Source organism: Syngnathus scovelli, chromosome 8, assembly GCF_024217435.2.
Source record: "Syngnathus scovelli strain Florida chromosome 8, RoL_Ssco_1.2, whole genome shotgun sequence".
Lineage (NCBI taxonomy): Eukaryota > Metazoa > Chordata > Actinopteri > Syngnathiformes > Syngnathidae > Syngnathus > Syngnathus scovelli.
Window position 1 is genome coordinate 12,811,732 of NC_090854.1, and position 26,079 is coordinate 12,837,810.

The 26,079-nt window shown below is 42.1% G+C and overlaps 3 protein-coding genes across 9 annotated transcripts in view; all 3 read left to right on the forward strand.

Moving 5' to 3' along the window:
- The first annotated feature begins 4,428 nt into the window (after nt 1–4,428).
- On the forward strand, nt 4,429–7,793 carry abhd13 (abhydrolase domain containing 13). Its single transcript, XM_049728404.1, has 2 exons — nt 4,429–4,617; nt 5,103–7,793. Exon 2 carries the CDS (start codon nt 5,136–5,138, stop codon nt 6,189–6,191), a length of 1,056 nt encoding a protein of 351 aa, XP_049584361.1. The 5' UTR covers nt 4,429–4,617; nt 5,103–5,135; the 3' UTR covers nt 6,192–7,793.
- Nucleotides 7,794–8,157: 364 nt separating this feature from the next.
- tnfsf13b (TNF superfamily member 13b) lies at nt 8,158–10,898 on the forward strand. Its single transcript, XM_049728405.2, has 6 exons — nt 8,158–8,540; nt 8,635–8,728; nt 8,830–8,886; nt 9,192–9,316; nt 10,297–10,447; nt 10,542–10,898. Exons 1-6 carry the CDS (start codon nt 8,316–8,318, stop codon nt 10,652–10,654), a joined length of 765 nt encoding a protein of 254 aa, XP_049584362.1. The 5' UTR covers nt 8,158–8,315; the 3' UTR covers nt 10,655–10,898.
- A 2,618-nt stretch (nt 10,899–13,516) lies between these two features.
- The window catches only part of myo16 (myosin XVI), a 66,807-nt gene continuing 54,244 nt past the window's right edge, over nt 13,517–26,079 (forward strand). For 2 of the 7 annotated variants that reach the window (XM_049727950.2, XM_049727956.2), the window contains exon 1: nt 18,048–18,368. In XM_049727950.2, coding sequence (XP_049583907.1) covers nt 18,221–18,368 — 148 coding nt within the window. In that variant the 5' untranslated portion in view covers nt 18,048–18,220. Of the gene's footprint in view, nt 13,937–18,042; nt 18,369–24,283; nt 24,774–26,079 lie in introns of those variants that run through there. The other 5 variants (XM_049727953.2, XM_049727954.1, XM_049727957.1 and 2 more) reach the window with 4 other exon arrangements.

Below are 26,079 nucleotides of genomic sequence, written 5' to 3' on the forward strand. Positions count from 1 at the left end.
TAAAGAGGAGAGGATGAGTAGGGGAGGCAGTGATTTATTCCCATTCGTAGGTTGGAAGCCTAGCGTGTAAATCACGAGGACCTCTGAGTAATTGCTATTACGCTGACTTACTACAGGGTCACGGGACTCAAGCGGCACAGCTGTAGGATGTCCATCGAGGTTACAGCACGAGCTTGCTATTTTTTGTTTAACCATTTTCAAACAGAGGGTGGATTGTTTTGGGGATATTCATTAAAAAAAAATTAGGGCAGTCCTCTTAATTCAATAATTAATCAATCAGGAATTGCATTTGAGTTCAAAGTGTGCAGTGTGCTGATTTGCTTCCGTGAAAATGTCCCTGTCTCAGAAGCAAGGCCTTCACTGTGATTACTTTGAAACACATTACTGAAGAGTGAGTGGCAGTTGTGGTTTGCGCAGGGTGTGCTTCCACATAGGATATTTATGGTGAGGGTGACCCCCACCACCACCACCACCACCAAAAAAAGAAACCTTACATGTGATATAAACCATTAATATTGATGTGTAGTTTGTTGTTGAGATAAACAACCACTAGAGGGAGCCCCGCCTGGTTGAGGACCTAGCCGTTCTGCAGTTCGAGCCGCCAATATGAATTTCCAAATTATATGCTATTTATTTATATGCTACATAATTTGAGTTGAGCCTCATCTGGTCAAACCGTGACACAGTAAGACGATGGCAAACAAAGAGCTGTTTTTTCTTTTTTAGCTAAGCAGAAAACACGCATTTGGATCTAACTTGAAGAGTGCTTGATTTAGCAGCTCTGGCACATTAACATTCCCGCTGAGGAGCTTGCTCAAGTATCTAGAGACACAAAAGAGAGCCTGCTCTGAAAGTTTGTCTTTTCATCTTTATTTTTGGCACAATGGCCAGACGCGCTAATGATCTATCCATCTATCTATCTGTGCTCCCACAAGAGAGGGTGGAGAAGAAAAAAAAATCATATTTACACCCTAAACACAGTGTATGTATTCCAAGATAGGGGGAAATTGTTTTAAAATCCAAAACAATCTTTAGTCACCCATCGTATTAGTCCTCGTACTTCAAATAGGCTCAGATAAATCGAACGCGTGGGAACGCAGATTTGACAGTAGACTGATGTGCAAGGGAAACGAGGGTGACGGTGGATTTTAATAAATGTTGGCTTCTTCGCTACAGGAGGCCTCCTAATTACTGTTTGAGACGTACAGCAATTTCCATCCAAGTCATTGCTGGTGGGAACGGCACAGAGGGTAACCTTCACTGCAGGCATGGGCTGCCTATTTTACTACAGCTGACTGAGCCATCACTATACTGTATGGGCAATCTCATTAAACCTTGACTGACGTTTAAACAGAGCCACAGGAGCTGAAAGTACTGATTTAATTATGAGTCAGTGAGATTATACTGCAGTGACAGGTAATATGTTAGAATTTTTGCATCTTTATTACCTGTTTTGGAGTTCAAAGTAAAACTAAAATGATTGTAGTGGAACCTCAAACAGCACAAAAGTGATCTAATTAAAGAATTTTATGGAAAAAACATATCTCATTAGTCAAACAAAATTATCAATGTGCAGGAGTTGAGAAAATCACGAATTTCCCCATTGAAATGTGTGATGTCTGTTTGCTGTTCCTTCCCCAGACATCATTAAATGTCAAATTATTTACTATACAGGGGTTAGATTTACATTGCCACTTTGACAGATGTTGATTCTAGTTCAACAATATTGTCAAACTAATAATTAATTACTTGTGTAAAGCAAAAACCGTGACTGCCTCAGGGAATTCTATGTTAGCTTAATGCTAACACACAATGCAAAACTCCATTGACGTGCTAACAAATAGCATTGGGTCAGAACATATTGTCATACTAAAATCTTGGGTGGAGTATTTTGAAAATTGAACATTAAAGACACTTGGATTGAATTGTACTAGATGTTTGATGATTTTCATTTTATATAATTACGGTAGATGAAATTGGGTGTTTTTAGTGGTTAGGCATCAATGTGAGTATGAATGTGTGTCAGGGGTGAATACCGCTTCTCGCCCAAAGCCAGCTAGAAGAGGCTCCAGCTTCCCCACAATCCTATGATGTGGGGGAGCTGCACTATTGGAAATGGATGAATATTACTGTCAAGGTAAAAATAACGAGACGGACACTTAGTCATGTGCCTTCAAAGGGCAAGTAGTTTTATTTTACATGATTACTATTTAATTTTATTACATAGTGGTTCTCGGTTAATCTATTTCATTTTCCCTTCACACTACAGTATCGCCAGTAGGAGAAAAGGTGTTGAAATTCAAATAACTCGGTGGTCAACTGAAACTGATTGTCTTGGACTTTGGAGATTCCGCCGTATCATGTCGAAGCTGTCCTCTGTGACTCAACGCTCTTGTCGCCAAGGTGATAACACATTTACATTGTAACCATGGACACGGAATCTATCACGTTTGTGCATGGCATTTAGTTACATGCGGATCTGATTTTTGTCAGATGAGCACAAGTGTGTCTTTCGCAAACGCAACCGAAAACAAACAAAAAGAAGGATAATAAAAGCAACTCCTACACATTAGCAGATAAGGTTGCAGTCGTAAAATGCTGACTGGCAATCAATTTGTAGCAATAGCTCCCATTTTACAGGATGAAAATGTGCATTACAGCCTTTCATTTTGTCAATGGGTGCCTTGCACATGCACAATGCTGCTTCAGTGTTGCTAGCAGGGTGCTGCTGAGTGGTTGGCGTGAGGTGAATGATAAGCATGTCCCTCGGCCTGATGATATGATATTCCCTGCTAGGTCATCAAATCACTGCTCGTCCTACAGCAGCTCCCACTTTTATTGAGCTGCTGCCCTCCAGTGCTTTGGAGCCATATGTTTGGAGTAATTGAAGCTACAATGTGTGCCTGTGTGTTTACTGACTTTAAGTGTGTGTTTTGATTATTTATCAAAAAGAGTCAAAGTGTAGTTAAAAGTAAAGTAGCCAGCCTGCGGTATTTTTTCATATTTTCGTAGATAGTCGCAGTTAGAAAAGGGCGGTTGCGCCGTTATGGGAGTGGACAAAGCCTTAAAGTCAAAAGGTATTTTCTTTAAGTGCATTTGAGAAAATAGCAGCCTAATTTCTGCAAAGATTACAAACAGGTGGTAGTTGGTTAGGCGTTGTAACTATAAGGCAGCATAATCAAGTCATTCTGATACGAAATGCTGTCACAACCTAGATTTAGTTTCACCTGGTCTAAAGTAAAGTCTACTCTTTAGTTAAATTGTCAGGTGTCTTTCCACTTAGGTAGGCACGGAACAGTTCATGAAAGGAAAAATACAATCACTTATCAAAGTGAACCACATTTTTTGAGTTATACTGAAAAGCTAACGCTGCAACTTGCAATGCTTTCACTGACTTCAGCCTACTGTGACATCAAGCAGCAAATGACAATCATCTGACCTACTTCCCCTTGCCGTGATGCTGCAGTTTAAGGTTCAATACTGTCTGATACTATCAGAGACCTCTCTTCAGCTGAAATTAGCATGCATTCACCATTTCCTGCTTTGAATTTTTTCTTGATGTCTTATTTTCACTCTTACATTATTATTGTTAACAGAAGTCATATTCTAAAAGAATTTGTTTTCTCTTTTTGTTGACTGGGACAACCCGGAATCAAATCAGTGAAACCTCAAGGACGGAGCTAAATGGCCAGCAGCTCTGCTAGCCTGCTCATCATCTGTCTGCTTGCCTACCAAGGTCAAATGATAAAGTGTGAGGGAGATGTTAAACGTCAGCAGGGAAAAGAAAGTGTAAAAATCCATACTGTATTTACAGCATGAATGAATTTATTCAGTCACGTTAATCTCACCTTTTTTCTGTCCTATTATTGTCTCATAGCAGACTCACCATTTGTCCAATGCCTGTGAACAGGTTGGTTGCCAGAAACTCTGAAGGACAACCTTCAGAAATAGCTGTGTAATGTGATGTTTTTGCAGAAAGTCAATATTGGCCTTAATCAAAATAATTCTTCGAAGGCAGGCGTTGTCTAGTATCATATATGTCTTAACTAAAAAGAAGATTGCAGTTTTTCTCTATATAAGTGAGCAATAACCCCATAATCATATTAATTTAAAACATTCAACGTGTTCTGTGTAAATGGATGGAAGTGAAAGCAGTTTTGATTTAAAGTACTGTATTCTTTCCTGCTGTATTTTGAGCACTCTTAAAAAATAATAATTACAATAGCGACCTCATGTGGTATGTTCAGCCCCTACTACATGAAGTGGTCATTAAACGGTCGACTATAAATATTTTATACCACTTTTTAAAATATTTAAATAAAATATTTTCCATTTTTTATGGTTATTGGCACAAAGATAACGGACTAATATATCATGACAAGGAACCATCTTTCATACGGAACCATTGTCCCGGAGATAGTTCAACCCGGAAGACTTAAACTAGAATGCTAACCAGCTGTGTAGCACAGCGAGCTCCGCTGGTTTTCTGTCACTGCAGGTCACTTCTTATTAACTTAGTTCACTTAATTGCAACTGATCTGCGTGACAACATCGGTGTTTTCGTGTGAGCGAGTTGACAGCACTTCACGCATCTGATGCAACGACAATGAGAGGGAGGTGAGTCAGAACTACCTGGCCGCCTGGTTAACGTCGACGAGTAAACGCTAGTTAGCTTGCCGACAGCCTTGGGTATGCTAAAAGCTCAAAGAAGGCTCCAGCTGGCAATCACCGCAATAGATTATTTGTTTTCTAATATTAAACTTGAGGCTTTTATCCTAATCAATAATTCCTAATTTGTTACGCGTCAAATTGGGTGTGAGGTTGGTTAGGTCGGTGAGGTTAGCACGAGCGTGCATTGACACGATCAGTTGCTACAGTTACTCTCCTGTCATCAAATACGGTAAAGACCAAAGGTTGGGTGTGCCTTTAGTTATTTTTAACAGCGGCGTTAAACACGTTCTTTCCTCAATCTGTATATGCACTGTTTTGTGAATTTGGAGTCATGACAACATTTATTTTCTAATTGAGCTGTGCAATAGATTTCATGAATCCAGCAACTCCATTTCTGATTGGCTCATGTGTAGTGTTCTCTGTTTTTTCAGGTTATTGTTTTTGTGACCACGCTCTGTGTTGCCATGGAGAAGTCATGGAGGTTGTGGGGCTCAGTAGAGCGTTGCGCCCTCACTTTAGTCTCCTGGTCCTGGGGTGCCTGCCGTGTCTCCCTGCTCGCTCTTATCTTAACCTTCCACCTGTATGGCGGTTTCATCCTCCTGGCTCTCATCCTCGCCTCCGTTGCGGCCATCCTCTATAAGTTCCAAGACGCGCTCCTCTACTTCCCAGACCAGCCGTCTTCATCGCGTCTCTACGTTCCTGTGCCGACGGGAATCCCGCACGAGAATGTGTACATTCGCACAAAAGACGGTGTGAAGCTCAACCTTATCCTGCTGCGCTACACGGGCGGGGATGTGTTACCTGGGGTGGCGGGGGCCAGTCAGAGCAGCCCCACGTCCTCGGCGCCGCCCACCATTCTCTACTTCCACGGCAACGCGGGCAATATAGGCCACAGGGTGCCTAATGCCTTGCTGATGCTGGTTAATCTGAAAGCCAACGTGGTGCTGGTGGACTACCGCGGCTACGGGAAGAGCGACGGCGAGCCCAGCGAGGAGGGCCTCTACCTGGACGCCGAGGCCACGCTGGACTATGTGATGACCCGGCCCGATTTGGACAAAACCAAAGTGGTACTGTTCGGCCGCTCGCTCGGTGGCGCCGTGGTCATCCGCTTGGCGTCGACCAACCCGCACCGCGTGGCGGCCATTATAGTGGAAAACACCTTCCTCAGCATCCCACACATGGCGGCGACGCTCTTCTCCTTCCTGCCCATGCGCTTGCTGCCATTGTGGTGCTACAGGAATAAGTTCCTGTCCTACCGGCAGGTGGCGCTGTGCCGCATGCCCTCACTGTTCGTCTCCGGACTGTCGGACCAACTCATACCGCCGGTCATGATGAAGCAACTGTACGAAATGTCGCCGTCGCGGACTAAACGCCTGGCCATCTTCCCTGAGGGCACGCACAATGACACGTGGCAGTGTCAAGGCTACTTCGCCGCCTTGGAGCAGTTTATTTGCGAGCTGCTTAAGAGCCACGCCCATGAGGAGAGTGTGCAGTCATCCTCCAATGTCACCATCATCTGATGGAACATTTTATTAATGCTTCTTTGATTTCATTCACATCTGTAAATGGGTTTTGTTCAGGGAGGTGAATCATTACTCTTCATTTTTTCATCCATGAACGCATGCATGTGACTCTTAATACAGTGTTTTCCAACCTTTATCGAGTCAAGGCATATATTTTACATTTGACTAAAATCTCAAGGAACAGCACACAAAAAGTAATGTTACAAAAGGGTATGCACTGGTTTATTAAGGGCTTTCTGCCATCTAGTAGAAAAGCATTTAATTGTTGTGCCTGTCGCTATATGTCGCTGGCATTGTTGTCTGAACAAAGGAAATTATTTGTTGAAAAAAAAAGGATCATTTCTAGCTGCATACTGGTTGGGAATCACTGTTATACTAAATGAGGTCACTTGCAAAAGATGATGTTGAGCGAAAATGTATTCCAGCTGCTGACGTAATCTGCAGTCGTGTCGTCTCGGAGCGATACAGATTTGAGCTGCGACGACATGGCAGCTCTTTAGGTTGCCCCGCAAGACTTGAAGTCTGACTATAACACAAAACCATGCACAGTTATGTAAATACAACTTCATTATTTCGTGATCATCCTTATTTTGAGTGATACCTTTAGTTTGATGCCAATGAAAATGAAATTATATAAACGTCACCACAACCCACTCGCCCCTTTCCATTATGACCCTAATACTTCTTTGGAAAATAGCAGCTTTCCTTTTTGGAATGGAATGAAAAGCTTACCCCTTTGAGGGCCAGACTGAGTTTTTAAAGTCTAATCCTCAAAGATATTTTTCTCTTGTGTTTGTATCCATCCACTGGAATCGTAAAATGAAACCAGGCTATGCTGGAGGAGTGTTTAAGATCAGCACCTCTTTCATTCAACATATATTTGGACGCATGCGTGTTGTATTCAATTTACAAGAGCCTGTCTTTTGTTATGATTTATAATCCTATCTGGCATTGTTTTCCACTCTAATCATCGTTTAGGTTCTGATCACCCTCCTACAACGTGCCAAAATGGCTGTAGTCCCTCAAAGGGCTGTTAATGAGCTAATTAACCTTTCCCTGGTGTCTTTCTGCCCTCGCGTTCAAAGTGCAGAACAATGAAGCCATTTGAGTACACAGCGGAGCTCTTCAGCCATATTTGGTCCGACAGTTTATAAAGCCAACGCTTGGCAAGGAAAAGAGCTGCTATGAATGTAATTATTAGTGCGTGCGCTTGTATTTATGTGTGGATCTTCCCCGCGGCGGCATCGGAAGATGACCTTTCCTGGTTTGTCTCCGACATGTTGACATTGCACTTAAGAGTAACGTGTTTGTTTTTCTGCAAGAGTTTTTTTTTTTTTTTTTTTTTTTTTTGCACTCAACGTTTTGGGTTACTGTGGTTTCCTGCCTTTTGCTAATTTAAAGAATTGGGGATCTTGCGTTGTTACAACTGCAAAGCCAGTCCGAATGTGTTTGTTTTTCTAAATCAATCTGAATGCAACACAAATCAGTATTCACTGATGGCATGAGTGCAAGTGTGTGTTGCTTTCAGGGGCTGGCATGTGATTGTTTCTGATACAAATTTGCACTGCGTTGACTTTTTGTATTAAAACTTGACAAAGATGCGTTTCTTAAGCAGACAAATGAATGACTCGTCTTCATCTTCAGCTTGAAGAAGTCACTGAATGATCATCTTTCCACCCACACGTTTTATTCACATGTCGCTTTTGTAAGCTCATATTTTCACTTTGTGTATTCCGTGCTGTAACATGCAATAACATTGATACATGAAATTGTGACATTTTTAAATGAATGAAATAAATCATGTAAGACAATTTTGATGCCACTTCACTTTTTATGTGCAGAGAACTTTTTCTCCTGTCCTGTCCATTGAATTAATGCAATGTAACTCGTGGAAATGTATCATTATTATGATAAGAGCCTTAATAAGCACTGAGTAAGGTCAGGGCTGCTGTTGACGCAGGAAGTTGATGTGGTTAGCCAAGCAGAACAAGTAGGGGAAGCAGCTCTCTCTCTTTTTTAGTGACTATTCGTTCGACTGGAAGCAACTGGAGAACGAATGTGAAACCAAAGCATATCAGCGCTCAGGAATTGACTCCCATTCCTGCGTGTGTGAGCCTGACAATGGTGGTTAGATTGCATTTGGATCCCGGGACAGGCGAGAAGGCCGTTGAGGCCCAAGGGCTTTCCAGGCAGGTCCTCCTGCTTTCGCTGGCGGTCATCACTTCGTCCTCTCTGTCTGCACTCTCCTTGTACCAGCTGGTGGTCCTAAGCGCTGAGGTGGAGGGCCTGAAATCTGAAGTGTGTCGCAGGAGGGTGGAAAGGCCGGAAGCCAAGCGTGGTGAGCAGGTGAGCCATTTGAATTTTTTTTAATGGAATGCTTATCCTAACGTTAGACGTGTACCCTTTTTTCTTTCATATTGTATTCCTTTTCTGTGTTTAGGATGTGAGTGGCACGAGAAGCAGCCAGACAGATACTCACCACCCATTCACCCTGATGAGGAGGAAGAGGATGGTCTCTGGAACAGACACATCAGGTGAGCTCTTGTCTTTGTCTTCTTCTGGTTTTAGTTGTCCTTGGATTTAATGGGAAAAGAAAAATTGTGCGTCAAAAAATTCATCAGACATTCCCCCCCAGTTTCACAGTCTTGTCTCCAGTTGTTGGCGAACAAGAACAGAAAAGTCTTCGTGAAAGGTAAAGAAAATGTTTCAGTATGTTCAGTGGAATCTCTCAAATGGAATGTTATAAAAGCTCAGATCACCAAAAAAAAATCACAATCCCTGGTGAGCTATTTTTGGAACAGGCCTGGGGTCTCCCAGGTGATGTTGGCGACCCCACATAAATTAAATAAATAAATAAATAAATAAATAAATACAAAAAAATTAAAAATAATAATAAATAAATAAATAAATAAATAAATAAATAAATAAATGACTTAAACAGTTCATTAACACAAATTTATGAGAAAATCAATATGATGGGCGTGTCTTCTACATTAGATTTTGCCCTGGAGCCATACACGGGCATCCCCTGGATGACTGGCCTGAGGAGAGGCTCTTCGCTGGAATTGATAGAAGACAACATACTTGTCCAAGAGGAGGGATATTACCTTGTCTACAGTCAGGTGAGTAACACATGTCAATGTTCTTATTTAGTTTTACCACAAGATGGCGCTTTTGGCCTACATTGCAACCTGCTGATTTAACATGAAGCCCGAGCAACTCTGCCTGCAGCCAGTGCAGAAAACGATCTATGCAAATGTTGCATTCTTGTAAAATGAATATTTAATGATTCATCATTGTTAATGCATGATAAAATCCCAGGTAATCGACCAAGCTCATGCAAGGAACACTTCATTAGTTATATTTGCATTCATCTAATGAAAACCCATACAAGCGCTGTATCGAAAAATTCCACCTCTATAAAACTCATTTTGTTGATATCTGGTAATACTCATAATTTTTTCATTTATGTGTGTGCCAGTATACCAGTATCGTATCATGCCAATAACCAGCCATATTTCAACGCCTTGGGAACGCTTGCAAATACCAGCCACTGATACTTGAGGCAAAAGAAAAAAAATCAATCATTGAGTAATTGTAGTTGGCGTTAAATTGCAAATCATTATAGACAACAGAAAAAAAGAAACATTCTGTCATCAACGTTCTGCCATCATGTTGACTGAGATTTACTTTGTGGTATCGTTACTTGGTATCGGAGTGTTAACATGAGTGAGACACTATCAAACATTCCTAGTTCTATGGCAAATTTGAATATTTTGTATCCAGCATAGGGCTTTGTGTGGGCAGATTTAAGGCTATTTATAGTGCAAAGAAGTACGTAATTCTCCACCACTGGAAATGACAAGGACAAGGAAGAATGCATTGTAGCCAAAAACAACTTTTTGATCTTGTCATAATGCATTGTACCTTCCTTTGTATCTAATTTGTTACTATATTTAGATACAAATACACCACTACTACAGCACAAAAAAAAAACAAAAAAACACAGCAACGCAGTCCCCTCCAAAAGTATTGGAACACACAAGTGATTATACATTTCATGATCATGTAGTCTATTATATTTTTCTATTATCTCATTCAGGTCTACTACATGGACAGCACATTTGCAATGGGCCACGTGGTGGTCCGAAGGAAGAGGATGGTGGTAGGCAACGAGGCGCAGTACGTGATCCTGTTTCGCTGCATCCAGCGCATGGACAGCGAGCTCCCGTATAACACGTGTTACACGGGAGGTGCGTTATGATATAACCTACTTTGTACACCATCTTTACAGCAGCAAAGAGCAATGCCGCTTCAAGGTGTGAAATGCACTGATGTTTCCCTCAGGTGTCGTGAAGCTGGAAGTCGGTGATCAGTTGGAGGTGCTGATCCCCAGGTCCCCGGCCAATGTGTCTCTGGATGGAGAATCCACTTTCGTCGGAGCTGTCAAGCTGGTTTAACGTCTGTCACCTCGCATGAGAGTTGAGGGAGCTGGAAATCTGCCGGCCTTAAATGTGAGGAGAGACATTTTGACGCTGTGTGAATGCAACGTTGGCACTTGTTGTTTTAGAATGTGGTTTCTTTTTTTACAATTTTCGTTTATTTATAATACAACACGTGACCCGATTGAAAATATAAGGGTGGGGGTGGATGGAAGGACGGACGTTGTATTACTCAATAAATAATGAAATACTTTGAATTAGATTTTTTTTCCCTTTTTTTAACCTTCATACAATTTGAATGCACTTTTAAATGTATCCTGCTTAACACACACTAAAAGGTCCCCCTCATCCACTCGACTTGTATCCAAAGGGCCACAAAGTTGGACAAAGCCCGGTGGGTGGTCGCCTCCTCACTATGGCGTCAGGCACTGGGAGTCGTGACTCCATTTGGCAAATTGAGAGACTTGTGGTGTGATGGAGGAGTGGGAGAAGAAAGTCAAAAATAGAAGGCACAGGAAGAGTGATTCCAAATGGCCTTAATGGATAAATGGAGACTGAGCAGCAGCCATTAGTTGAAAGAGGGCTGCGATGCTGCAACGCAACCGACAAGGCCCGAGGTCAGAAGCCATTCTTCACAAAATACTAAGAAGGAAACGGCTGTATTGGAGAAGCATTCATCTCCTTTGGAGGCAAAAAGTGTCAAACATGATCTAAAAATACAACGACCCACCCTCCCTTTCTTTGTGATTCCATGGTGACGGCTGGCAAGCTCATGTCATTGTGGACCCGCCACACAAAAGACAAATCAGGAAATGAGACCTGCTGAGTCCACACTTTGGTACTGACCATGCATTAAAAAAAAAAACCCACACAGGTTATAATAGACAGATAAAATTAATAACCCAAATATACAAACGAGCGTATATAGCATGCTTTTTCCGTGTTCATACTCGTATTTGGGGATTACTTTGATCTCCTCCAGGCAGCCCAAAGTAATCACGCTGATCCAGAGCTCTCCAGTAGAACTGGCAGCATCAGTATTTGGGTTTATCATTTAAGGACCGGTTGAGGATTTAGTCCAGCATAAAACCTGGATGATTTCAACTCGCCATTAGGTGAATTTTTCAACCAATCCAGCCTGAGATGACACTAATTATTTTTGATCTGGAACAGGAGCTGAGCGAGGGATTTTATTATTTTTTAAGAAGCTATTAATCTCAATTATACTTCGCATTTTTTGAGTCGATGGGGTCTATTTGGAGCAGACTTAGGCCCCTGTCCTAGTTTACTGCAGTATGGCCATCATTGGATTTTATCAAAAGCGAAATGGTCTTTCGTTAGAAAATGGCTCCCCTGCAGGAGATGAATGAGAGCCACTTGTCAAGCCCTCCATCTTGCACTTTATTCTGTTTTATGGCTCCGGGATGGAACTCTGGCAGACCACACACACTCACGCACACACTTGAAGGCTGAGGCGGTCTCTGTAAATATTGACTGCATCGCATCCGATGCCCTCCAACTTTATCCTGACTCATGAGGACAACAGCACTCTGTCTTTCTGATGCACTTTTTAAGTCAGTTTATTTTCCCAAAGGCAATATACTGAAACACAGTAAAACTAAAAGACTCTGAGTCATAATAGAACCCCATAATTGAAATTTGAACAGAAAGAGCAACTTTACCCAGAAGGAACATTCTCGGAATAAAAAAGATATTAATAAAGTGGATATATTATAGAATGGAAAATTCACATTGTAATTGTATGAAAACTGCTGCTCACTTACTAAGTGTGAAATGACGCATTTGTCGTTTGTTATGTCTTTTTTTTTTGTCTCATTTGGTTCGTGAACCTCCACACCACTTTTAGAGTCTTCCATGGGAGCATATAGCCAACAATCAGTCTGTGAGGTAGTGATCAGGAGAAGATGAAATATGTAGGCGTGGCATGCTGTCACAAGTGGGCGTGGCTTAATGGCAGCATGGTCTGCATTCATGGAAGTATCCCATGGAGCTTCTGCGACGTAAATTTTTGTCTAATGTTACATTCCTGGAATGTTTGATTCTACGACAACTGTCCAGTGTGGGTCACTTGACCAATACAACCTGCACTGCCCCCTTCTGGTTTGGAGGTGGATAACAAATACACTTTTTGACAGTATTACAAATTTTGTGTTTCTTCTTTAATCACCTCAATTCATCATAGGTTGAAACGGGAATTCTCCTCCGACATTTTTACCGGGTCCTTGCTCCTGGCTATGTTTGTCCTGTTGAAGACCAACAGTTGGGGTTAGGGAGTAGGAATGGAGAACGGTCTTAAGGGGATTAGAGAAGTGAGCAAGGGAGGCTGATGCCACAGCGGTGGTTTGTTCGGGTCTTGCATTCGTCCTCTGCACATCTGCTCCTCGCGGCTCTTTTATTTGCCCTTTTTGTTTTAACTACACACTTTCCCTTTCATTGCATTGTCTGACCATTTGTTTGACTCCCCTCCCTCCTTCTGTGTCTCACATGCACACACATTCAACTGCACATTAAATCCAGTGTCACACATTGCCACCAAGTGCTGGCAAGATTTGATCCACCTCCTTCTCTAGATCTACAAAGGAATTTCAGGTGTAAAGAATAAAAAGCGTAAAATGAGTTGGGATATTATCAGGATTATATTTTCTACCAGGGATTTCAGTGCATGCAGTAGTTTCTTAAAGTAAAGTCCACACACCCCTGTTTTGTGATATGTGACATCATGATTCCCCCTATCATTAAATTGACACTTTAAATTGAATTAAAACAAATCAATTTTGAGAAAATGATTGCAAAGGGGTGTGGCTAACATGGCAACCTATTAAAAAGGAGTGAGCACCTGCCACCATTTAAGAAGATGAACCTCGGATAAATTCAAGCAGTTGTTTTTTTCTGATATTTTTCTGATTTCCTCCACCTTGTCCAAGGCCCTGATTCTGGCTAAAGAAAAACATCCTAAAGGCATGATGTTAAAAGACACACTTGGAAACTTTTTTTTCTTTCTGGACTTTTAAAACACCCCCCTCTGGGTTCATCCAAACTGGCACACCCACTACCAACCTCCCTCCCCTCTCTCCCCTTTTTGTGAGTCTCTCTGATGGGATGTCAGTAGAGGATTGGAGCTCGTGAGAGTGGATGTTGGAGGGAGCTAGAGAATTTTCATTCACACTCACTGCACGTCAGAGTAGTCCGGATTTTTTTTTTTTTTGTGCTGAGGCCTCTTGGATATTACACTTGTCGGAGAAGAGCTCAACAGGAACTGAAGGATGCTGACACTTTGAGGTCTGTTTGGCTATTAGTACTGAATGTTTGTAAATGCTCATTATTGCTGTATTTAAAATAACAATATTCATTGCTCTCACTTGCTTGCCAATGAAGAGATGTTTTTAAGTGTCCATCGTCTACCAACTGGTCTCTTTGTTGCATTCAGTCTTGCAAGCTGTTGTTTGCCTTGAAATACTGCTGGCAGCATTAAAATAGGCAGGTTTTTGTTGTGCACACAAACACTCCAAAAAGCCTGCGAGGCTGTCTGTGAATGCCACCTGGGGAAATAGTCCCACTCTCGGTGGACCTCGTCGGTCTGCGCTTGTGTGTGATGCTAGCAGTCTTGTGCAGGAAACAAGAGAGATTTAATGTATGGAACTAGAAACAAAACATGGGGAGGAAAGTCAAAGGAAAAAGGGTCTGTGTGTTTTACTGTGTTGGAAAAGAACATAACTCTGATTGTGTGTCACCACACCGAACTCTGCTTTTGTTTCACAGGAGCTCACAGATGGGCTCATTCAGACAGCAGGCCGACGCAGACACACAAGTGTGTGTAAGGGGGTGGATTAACACTTATGAAGCTAAACATCCAGTGCTCAGATGAGGGTTGTCTGCTCTATGTAATGAAATAGAAAATATATATTTATTTTAATTAAGAATTTGGCATTAAATTGGCACAGAATTGCAAATCACACCTGGAGCTGTTTCGAATAGTAGTATAATTTTTTGTAAGTTGTTTTTGCTGCAGGACAGCAATTGAAAATTTATTAAAAATATGAAACAAAGTACATCTCTATTATTTAGATGACTACACACAAAATCTAACATTTTTTTAAACATTATACCTTAAGACATATTGTTAGTCCAAATTTGCTCAATTTCACATTTCCACCAATCTATAACCTTGAAAGCTTGCTTTCTCTGTTAATGCTGCCAAATTCTTTCCAAATTCTGCCCGACACCAGCGATATGCATGACGAATGATCGATAACACCCCCCACCCAGCTCCCGCTGTGACACACCAAGTAGATGGATTTCATTTAGATAGCATTTCACGTGGCTGGCATCAGAGGCGAGACAGCTGACTGAGCAGACGGGACTGATGGAGGTGGAATTAGGAGCCACAACATACGTTTGACTCACACTGACGTTGAATGAGGCCAGACTGTGGTGCACAGTTGTGCTGGGATATAAAACACTCGTTGCATGCATGGCTTTGGTTGCACTTTTAAGTCCGTCAATCCCCCCCCACCTTGTTTTGATCACTATTAAATACGATAGATACAGAAATGGATACTTTATTGATCCCCTGAGAGAAATTAAATCATCTCAGCAGCAGTAAACATTCGTTAAAATAAATAAATAAATGATAAAAAAATACAATCCATTGAGGAGGGATTACAAAACTGTTTAATCTAAAGAAGAAAAAAAGAAAAATATATGTTGGTTGTATACAGTTGAGTAATAAATATCGGCTGGGTGGTGATTAGTCAAATATTTAAGATTGTTGGAGGTACCGCTTTATTTTAGCATCACAAGATAATGTTCACGATGATATTTGTATTGATGGTACACAGCTTCGGGTTCTGCATCTGTCGGAAAACGACCCTAGTTGAGGGGGGACGTCTTGGACTGCGTTCCGAGTGAGGCTTGGCCCGGGAGACTGGGCAGTTGTCCAGCTAAAGCTAACGACAGGTGCTTGTTGGATGGGGTCACAGCTGGTAGCGGTGATTTTATTTGGGAAATGGGACACTTCCAGGAGGCCGAGATTAGATTCCAACATTTGCTAGGAGTTGATCTCCTTCTGTGCAAAAAATAAAATAAAAATAAAAAATCCAAACTTTATGATCTTCCCTTTTCTATATCCCTTTCAAGCCTTTGCTGGGGGAAGTCCTGCACACAGTTTCGTTTCCAGAACTATTATTGGACAGTATGTCAAGATAGAGCATCAGGGTCATTCCCTGGGCCTGTCGGGACTTGCCAAAGCTATATTTATTCTACTGTATGTGCATGTGACCATGATCATCTGTTTGTAGTGGGAACCACTTCTGGGTGTGTTTTTGTTGTAGTGACCAACAAAATAATTCTTTCTATTAGTAAAATTGAGATAAATCAACAGCACTTGCTAATTCTTGATATTAATAGTTTAATTTTAACTGTACCAGCCCTTGACAAATTGTTGAAATTTCAAACTCATTTTACGTAAACCTTAAACATATGATTTTAATTTTGTCAAAATGCACCAGAAAAGTGAAGCATCTCAGTAATTGCCACTAACAACCCAAACTAAACTTAGCTCCTCCCTTACACACCAAAATCCGCTCTCCGTATCATTTCAACCTTAAACCCAGCCACTCAACCACCTTTAATCCATCCCAAAAATTCAAAATAATCCCTTATAGTGTCCTCCTGTGTGCACAATCTTTACCAAGCAGCAAAAAAGTATCAGGGCTGTACAATTGTGTATTCCCCCCCCCCTTCATCCAAAGAGATGACACAATCAGAGAGGTGGAACGAAATTGAAAAAGAGAGCGGTTCAAGAGGCAGCTGGTCCTCCCCTGGTGTAGGAGGGCGTGTGTGTGAAATGTAATCATTCCACTGCTGCGCCCCCATTATTGCTATCAAACCTGTAACTCACACACACACATAGAGACAGGGCCCCTCCCTCTGTCCCCCTTGCACACAAACACTTTGTCCAGCTACGGGGGTTGCTCTCCTGCCTCCTTGTCAGATTGCTACTATTGGTTACACATTCTCTTTAAAGCACCGCTTTGATCCGTCAGAGATGCTGCGGGGGGACCTTTAACTGAGATGAAGCTGCTTGTGATTTCAAGCATGTCATCACCCATATTCAATTCTAATCAAATTAGGGCAGGATTTAATGGAGCATGATACCCCCCCACCCCACGACTGACAATGTTGTGATGCTTTAAGTGTCAAACTGGTGTCTTCAATGGTAGAATGAAAGATGAAGGAAATTTGTGGGTGAGGAGAAGAAGCAGTGGAGGTTCAAACTAGTGAGAGCATCAAGGCAGGGCAGTGGAGAGGGCTGAGTTTGAAGTTGGGGGGGGAAATACAGACAAAGAAGAATTTTGTTTTTCAGGCCACTGTAGGGAACAATTTGCGGAGATTTCTGCGTAGATTCTCTTCCTTTGAGATTGAGACGATGGAAATCTTTCTGACTTTCATTGCCGAGAAATAAGTCGTATCACATTCTAGAACGGGCCCATCTGAAATTTCAGAAAATGCAGTGTAAACTCCCACTCAGTTTTGAAAAGGTCACTTTTGTGTAAAACAATACCAAGGCCAGGTTGAGGTGCTTTCAGTTTAAACTAGCTTTCAAACACAAGACTGGGCGGTGTTGACAAGCTCTGTTAGACTTGAAATGACCTTAAACGTGTCTGAAAAGGTGCTAGTCTAATTTGTGGTGGGTGAGGCAGTAAATGTGTGAGCGAGCAGTCATTCCAAATAGATTTCCAAGAGGAACGCTTGAGAAGCTAATTACGAAGCAGATGATGTGTTAATCAATCTGATAGACTGACGGAATCTAATCTCCCTTTTCGCAGAAATACTCAACACCATCCATTCTCATTGAGTGTTTTTTGATGAGCTCAGCAAGTGTTTTATTCAATGACCAGACAGGAAGTGAAAATGCAATAAAACGATCCAGTTCAGGGGTGTTTAAAACGGGTCCTCAAGGGCTGCTATGCCTCCTCGAGCATACCTTATTCAAATAATCAGGATAATTCATGCAAAATGATTTTAAGCAAGAATTCAGGAAAGAAAGGAACTCCTTGAGAAAGTGAGACAGTCAAGTGTATGCAAGCCAAGGTCAACGTGGCATCCAATTAACGGCAACGCTGGTCGTTAACTATTCATGATTCCGTTTTTTGGACTTGTCGGCATATCAGTGCGATGCAAGCAAACCCATCTGTTCGCTGGGCTCAGGCACATTTTGTTGTACGTCTGCGTGCAAATGCGACAGCTGCCTCGTGTCCGACCGGGACAGATTCCAGGCGTTGCTTTTTGTCTGGCTCGTCCGCCAGTTGTCTTTATCGGACACTTGTCTTGACAACAGTGCGCTCCGCTGCAAAACTCTTAAGCTTGAGGGACCCCACGCGCCTCCTTATTTTACTGGAGGGGGTGTAACTGTACCTCTCGACTAGAGTAGGTGGGCTGGGTTCACTGGGGTCTGGAGAGTTGGGGGAAGGAGGGACAAAGAAAGACGGCGAGAGAGATGTAAAGGAGTGAGCGGAGCCAAGCAGAAGGGTTGCCATGGTTACGGCAGAAGCATATGAATGAATGACATCACAGCGGCGGGGAGGTGGAGAGTGTGAAATTGATTTAGTGGCGGAGCGCAAGGGAGGCGGCTGTCGTTGGGGTTCCGGCAGTCGGGCGGGCAGGCGTAGATTTCTCCCTCCGTGGTTCTCCGCTGGATGGACTTTCCCCCGTAAGTCTTTTTTTCCAAAACCTCGGTTCTCCTCTGGCTTATTTTGCAAGTGTTGGAAACGTCGATGTGTATGTTTATGATCGTGATTCTTCGGGGCTGCCACTTGAGGGATGAAAGAAAAAGCAGATGTGCCAATTGCAGATCTAAATATATAGTTTGCTGTGGAAGAATGTACGTGTGTTTGTGTTGGGGCTGAGAATGAACAGCTGATTGCGCAAGATTGATTTCAGCAAGCGCTCATGACAAGATTTGCCCCGAGTTTCACAAGTTGTTATGCCGTGCTTGGCTTTCGTTTACGGTCAAGTCCTTTTAGGGAAGTTTCGTGTTAACTTCTCCTGTCGGCGAGTAAACCACAAGGTCAATCACTTGCCCTTGGCCATACCAAACTAGCTCCCTTAAGTTAACAGTTCCTCATCTCGGAGTGCCACCCTGCGGCGGCTTCGCCGGCAAAGCCACGGCTATTCATCTGGCCGTGTGATTGATGACCCAGTTGACCCAAGCTGACCCCTGAGGGACTAAAAGCTCAAGTTGAAAGGGAGGGGCTTGATAGAGGTCACTACAAAACCAGCCAGCAGACTTTAACAGTCTTATTTTTTTATTTTTTTCCTCATCTTGGCCGCCATCCCGAATGAGGAAAGGGATTACATTAGGGATGAAAGGCTCAGCATTTAGATACGGGATGCATAATCCGTCCAGCTGATCAACAGCTCTGTTGGTCTAACTGTGGTGGTTGACGTTGAGCGTAAGATCCAAAGCATCACAACACACTTACTGGAAGATGTTTGGGGCCTCCTTAGGCAAGATTGTGAGAACAGCAGCGTCAGATTGTGTCTGGGGAGAAAATGCAACGGCGATGAATTTGCATAGCCATTTGCATGAAGTCATTTATCTGGCGTCGCTCAACGCTGAATATCCTGTTTTCTCTGATCTCGCAACAACCAATTGCACTTGATTATGCACCACTGTGGCTTCAAGGCACATGTTCTGCATTTCGATGCACACTTTCATGGCTAAGACTTGTTGGAGTTGGAGAGCAGTCGTGAATATGCTTTGTGCACACAAGGTCGGTTATTTCTGCTTGGCCTCGATGGCCATGCTGTAAACATGAAAACATTCCATCTCAAGTTTAATGTATGAAGGCATGTTGCTGAAGTCTTCCCATTTGTTGCCATTCTTGTCTTACATGTGTAAACGCAAGTTAACCACTGTCAGCAAATAAAATATAAAACCATGAAAATAAAGATGCAACAATTAATCGATTAAATATATTTGATCAGGAAATTGTTCAAATTCTCAGAATTTCAATTGTGAAGAATTGACAATTAAGATGACTTCACTTGATTAATCTACTTTTTGAATACATTTCGTTGTTGCTTGCCAGACTGTTGATACACTTCTGAACAGTTTTTTTTTTTTTTTCTATTTAAAACTTTGCCATTACTCCACCTTTCACCTAAAGTCAGCTCGGATAAGATGTTCATTTCATTCACAGTAGGTATCTGCGAGAACATGGCTACACCCGGATAGTCGCAGCTGTGAGCACAACACGGTGACATAAGCCGAATGATGAGCATCGCCTTACTCACAAATTCTCTTTGTGTTCGGCAGTACTGACTCAATCTGTGACTAAAAATGTTTTTCATAGTCTCCCATTGAGTAATCTTAAAAGCTCTGCAACGAAGGATTAACCTAAGGAACAGATCTCATGATACTTGTAAAATACTGTAAATCATTTTTACCAGCTAATTGAAGGTGAGAAGGATGGTGTACCCCCGACTGGTCGCCAGTCATTCTCAGGGCACAAACTTCAGTCACATTCACACTAATGGACGATTTAGAATCACATTTCATTGCATTCTTTTTGTGATAGACGTTAAATCCATCATGCCCTAATTATCGCTGTCGTAAACTGTTTTCTTCAAAGAAATATGAACGCTGCTGTTTGAAATACTGTCATCATTGCATTTCTAATTTAGATAAAAGTTTAGAAGGCGGTCTGCCATAAAATGCATTTTGTTGCAACCCATCTTTATGTTCAGTACCCGTCATATCGTGTCATCATCCTTCCCCCTGCAGGCAAAGATAATTGGAAGGCCATATGCAACTTTTAGAAATGATAATTACTGTTGAAACACCCCTGGGGCTGTGCAATTTACTAAACTAACAAAAAAATAAATTGAGGGGTGATAGGCATCAGTAGATCTACTAAAGCAAAAAAAAAGATGTTGGCAAATTCTGTTCAAGAGTCTTGTTGAGGACTATTGGGGAAAGTCCCGCCCCCTCCTTTTTTCCTTTTATCGTGATGCCAACCATAGAACAGGAAATTGAATATTCTAATGAAAGTACAAGCACTTATCTGCCTTAGATTCTCAAGATGATTATATTTCCATTATATCCTTTGGGAAGAAAATAAATTATTATTGGTTGGCCAGCACAGCCCGGAACACAAACACACACACACGCTTAGCAGGGGTGACAAACTCAATACAGTAAAGACTACACAACTGACGACTAGCTAGTTTTGAAATCGGAGACAAGTAAAAACTGTTTAAATATTTTAAAAAGATGAATGCTAATAAACATTTCTAATAATTTGTAATTTTAGTACTGACACGTGAAGTCGAGGCATAATTTGTCTGTGCGGGCCACATAAAATAATTTGGCAGGCCGTATCTGGCCCCTGGGCCTCGACTTTGACACATATGCTCTACAAGGTCCACATTCAAAAATAATGCAAGGGGAGAAAATCCGCTCATTAAACTGGTAGTGGTTTCATCCAAAGGAGGGGGTTGGGTCAATTTAGCTCTCATTAACTGTAATAATTTTAAATGTTATCTGTTGTTGGTATTTGAAGGTTCCTCTCGCATTGCTTCTGAGTGCAATTCAGTACACAAACTCCTTAACTGAATAGTGTGTTCAAAATTTCAAAAATTGCCTGGTATGAAGAGTAAATATTTATTTGTGTAAATATGTCAAATATGATGAATAATTAACTCAAAGCCATCTCTCTTTTCATGTTTAATGCATTCACTGCAAAGCCTTCTCACCCGCCTTTGGCTTTGCCATAATTGGGGAATCTTCAGCAGCCCAAGTCATGCAATATTTGTGTGGTTTTATATTTAAAAAAAATATATATATATAATGATACTAGCAGTGTGCAGACTCTTAAGTGTTGATGTGTGGTGGTAACACAGTCGCCTGAGGCCGATGCTGACAGGATGACACGTGTCAAAGTCAACATACTCGTCATCTTGGATGAGAATGATGGTGTGTTCTTCCACTGCAGGCTAGCTAGTGTGAGAAGAAATCCATTTTCTTTTGTCAATCTGAACTATCTGTGAGCCTGACTGTGTTCTGGTGCGTGACCTAATTGTAGCAGCACCGAGGTAAAAATTATGAGGACGTGACTTGCACCCATTACTTGCTCACTGCTTCACGAGAGATTTGTCGTCTTGCCTTCCAGCGTTGTGTTCCATACCGAGACCTTGTGCCACCTTGTATTTGCAGCAGGCGCTAATAGCAGTGTTTTGTCTATTTTAAGATACAGTTGGATCGACTGATAGTGTTTGGATAATAGCTTCGGTATCTTAAATCAAGTTGTAAGTCGTTTTAAAAGTAAATAAACTTGTATTATCCACCGGGCCTTTTATTGTCTATCGTTTATCTTCACTAATTTATAAAAATTGTTATAAATAGTTTTTTGTTGTTGCTTTTTTGAATGGGGAGCAGCTATTTTTAATAGAAAACACTTATTGAAGTGTTATGAGATGTTTTGCGATTTTAAAAAAAAGAGGTAATTTATTTTTGTATGTGCACTATTGGCCCAGTCCATTTCCCCCGCTAATAATGTGATCCATTTTATATGTTAGTATGTCTCGTACACATTAATTGTTCTATTTTGATGACATCATACCTGCAAGATGCAGTCTGTCTGCAAATAGTCAAACAGCTTCCATTCAGTTATATTCATTTTTTTCCTTTCTATGATGTATTTCCAAATTCAGCCACATGAACGCACATACACACAGACACACACAAACAAAACATACCAGTATCACTTGAGCCTTGTTGTGGAAATCCAATCCCAGCTGTGGTGTAGTCATAAATTTCACTTTGGGGGAGCTCAAGTGCAAAGCCAAATCCAAACAATTATTCCACACACTTGCTCTAATGTCATGTGACATTTGGATCTCAAAGCATGACATTTTCATAGTCACATCCACCGCTGTGAGCATGTGGTGTCATTGCTGGAGTGTTTTTTTTTTTTTTGGGGGGGGGGGGGGGGGGGGGGGGCTATTGTTCCCCCACTGCAGCCGAGGTGTGAATTTCTTCGTCTTTTGCGATGTGCCTATGCATTATTAATCGGGTGCAATTTTAGTGCATGCTTGTTGGGGTTGTCTGTGAATCCAGACATGAACTCACTTTATACTCACTTAGTTCTCGCCCTTGTCACGGCGCCGTTTGTCACACATTTCTCTGACCTGATTTCCAATGACAGGAATTGCTCGAGCACATAAGCACACTTTCATTTTTCCAATCTGTGCCTTCCTTTCCCCTGGTTCCCTTTTAAAATGGCTCTGTCGCTTCACTCTGTCCTCTAAATAAACCTCACCTGCCTTTTGTGTGCTTTTTATCACTTTGACAGATTGGCTCATATTTTCCCGGCAGAAAATGCAACAAAACATGCTGTTGAGTACCATGCACATCACGTATTTTAAATGTGGGTCACAAATCAGTTTTTGTCAAACTGTTCACACGAGGGATGGGGATTGGCTACGGTGAGTTTAATGACCAATTGTTATCTTTAGTATTGAGCCGAACAGTGCTGGATTCAGCTCTGCTACCATTAGATGATGTCATGTTGGGCTTCAGACTTCTGCTGGCTGGTTGCATGCAGTACTCTTAATTAGTTCAAAATGCAATTAAACACTCGATTCCACACAATGTGCGGAATGTGATTGCACTGGACAGAGGATATTTTAGTCTTTCCTAATTAAGATGTAAATGAAATCTGGATATGTTTAGTGAAACAGAATGCTGTTAATTGGTTGTTTTGAATGGTAATAGGTTAGTTGTAGCTGTAGTGGAAGAGAATATTGCCTATTGTGGGTCGACAGTAGCGTTTTTTGGGGGTATGGGGGTGCGTGGGGGGGGTCTCTGCCTCACGTTCTCACCCTCCTGCATGCAAATCGTCTTTCAACTACAAAGCTTCCCTATTCATTCCCTTTTGAATGGAAGAGCTTGACCTACAGACACACTGACATGGGAATGCAGACGCACACTGCTACAGTAAGTTCAATGTGTGTGTGTGTGTGTGCGTTAACATAGACGTACCGGCCTCAAACTAGACAATATAGTAGCAAGGGACACTTAACATTCCAATCCATTTGTGGCTAGTTTAAGACCGACTGACACGCTCTTAACTTGTCAGTGCGCCAACAGCCGCACTGCAGCAGCTTCTCTCTGTCTCTCTCTATCGCTGTCTCTCTCTGTCTCTCTCTGTCTCTCTCAGTCTCTCTCCATCTCTCTCGCTTTCTTTGTGTGTCTCTCTCTCTTTCTCTCTCTCTCCCTCTCTCTCTGCCTCTCTCTCTCTCTCTGCTTCTCTTTGCCTCTCTCTCTCTGCCTCTCTCTCTGCCTCTTTCTTTCTCTGCCTCTTTCTTTCTTTTTCTCTTTTATTTCTCTCTCTCTTCTCCTTTTTCTTCCCCTCTTTCTTTTCTCCCTCCATGTAGGATCTTCTTATTCTTCACCGTGCTGAAGCAACATTTTCTCCATTCTTATCGGTTTTCTCCGATATGACCTTGACTTCTCATCTGTCTTTGTGCAGGGTCAGGAGGCCCAGTTAAATGAATGAAACTAATTAAATGCAAACACACTCATAAACGCTCTTCGTTTGCATTTGCATGTGTGTGTGTGAGTCGCAGTGAAAGATAAGGGAACCGGCATCTGCGCGTGTGTGGAGGTGAAGAGCATTGCGTCATCGGGGGTGTGTTGAGCGGGAGGTGGGCCGAGCCGGCTGTCAGTCAGTGACGCGGGGGGCACGTGTGACGGTCATGGCTGGGAAGATGCTGCGCCGCGGCTCTTCCGCTGCAGGCGAGGAGCTCTAGGAGGCAGCTCACTCTCTGGATGTCGCAGGAAGTGTGTGTGAGCGTGTGTGTGTGTGAGCTGCAATCGGAGCTTCTGCTGCTGCTTGTGGTCAATAATGCAAACACAAGGAGGGCAATTATTTGGGGGGGATAGTGTGCAGGAAGCCAGATGAATAATGCATCCAGTTTGTGCTGGAACCTGTAGCTGCTGATTGGGACGCCAGCTTGACCGGCTTCAGCGCCGTCCTTCCTGCCAGATTTCTTCCTAACTGATGGGACTCCTATAACTCCAAAATGTCTCACTATCATTTCATCAAATGCTGTAAGTAGCCTATTTGTATTAATTCATATATATATAGAGAGAATAGATTGCATGCTCTGAAATCCAAGTACCTGCAAAGCCATCAAAACTTCAAACGTCTCTTTCCTGTGTGGGTGTGCGCTGCAGGGAAATGGCTGCAGATGCATGTGAGAAGTTGACCGGCAAATTGCGTCAGGTAGCAGCAGCAGAGGGAAAAGCGGTGCTCGAGTGACTGGGATTTCTTTTTAACACTAGAGCAGACTGCATGAGAGAACTAGTGATTTCGAGAAACGTTATTGGCAGACAAGGGATGGAAAAGATGACTGACGCGCAGCCAAGAGGTGCCGTGCCGGCTGGGATGAGTGATGGGATGAAATGTTGCAGATCTCTGCAAATCCTTCTAGTACATCCAAAGCAGTGATTGCCGGTCTTATTAGCTGCAGCCTGCACGGAATGTTTCACATTCAATCAATAACTGATAGCCAGCCGAATGAGAGAGTAGAAGCTGTTTTTTTTTTTTCTCCCCCATTTCCCCTTCCATTAGATGCCTGTCCTTCCGCTCTCCTTCACATTGCTGCTGTCTGGAGCAATTCATACTTGCATTTCTACTCGTCTCAGGTCTACTTAACCATTCATACATGGATTTTATTTGGATTTTTTTTTTATATGGGAGGGTGACCTTGAAATTGATGTCAGCAGCAAGTTATTGGTTTTAAGAGGAACAAGTTGAATATGGGTTGAATTTGATTTGAGGTGATGTCAGACATTCCGTTCGAAAGAGTGCCAGTAGCAGATTATATATATTGTCAACCAATGACACCGTAAATCACAGCTTTTGAATGAAGCATCTGAGCAAACACCATGTTTTCTTCTATTTGGACCACCACACATTGCTTTTCATCAAACAATGCATAAAGCGGTCTCAACCCCCAAATTAGTCTTTCGTAGATCCAAGACTGACCTTTGTCAATGATTTTGATGTACCCAGAATTGACTTTTTGACATTTTTATATACTCTAACTACGATTATCATGATATAGTGGTTTCCCCTCTTGAAATTTTGCATCCTCCGAAAAAAGAAAAATGGCACCCACTGCTTTTCTTGAAGTGTTAGGTGCTAGTTCAGTTCCTGAATGTCTTAACTATGAGCACTCCTTGTGCCCGTAAATCATGTTTTCATTAACAGACATTTGCGTATGACTTGATTTCAATCAATTTACCACACTTCAATTTCACCTTAAGGCAACCAAGTCTTCTTGCTGTACTATATCTTTTCAAATTGAATGAATATTGCCTGCATATGCCACGATCTTGAGGATGAGTCATG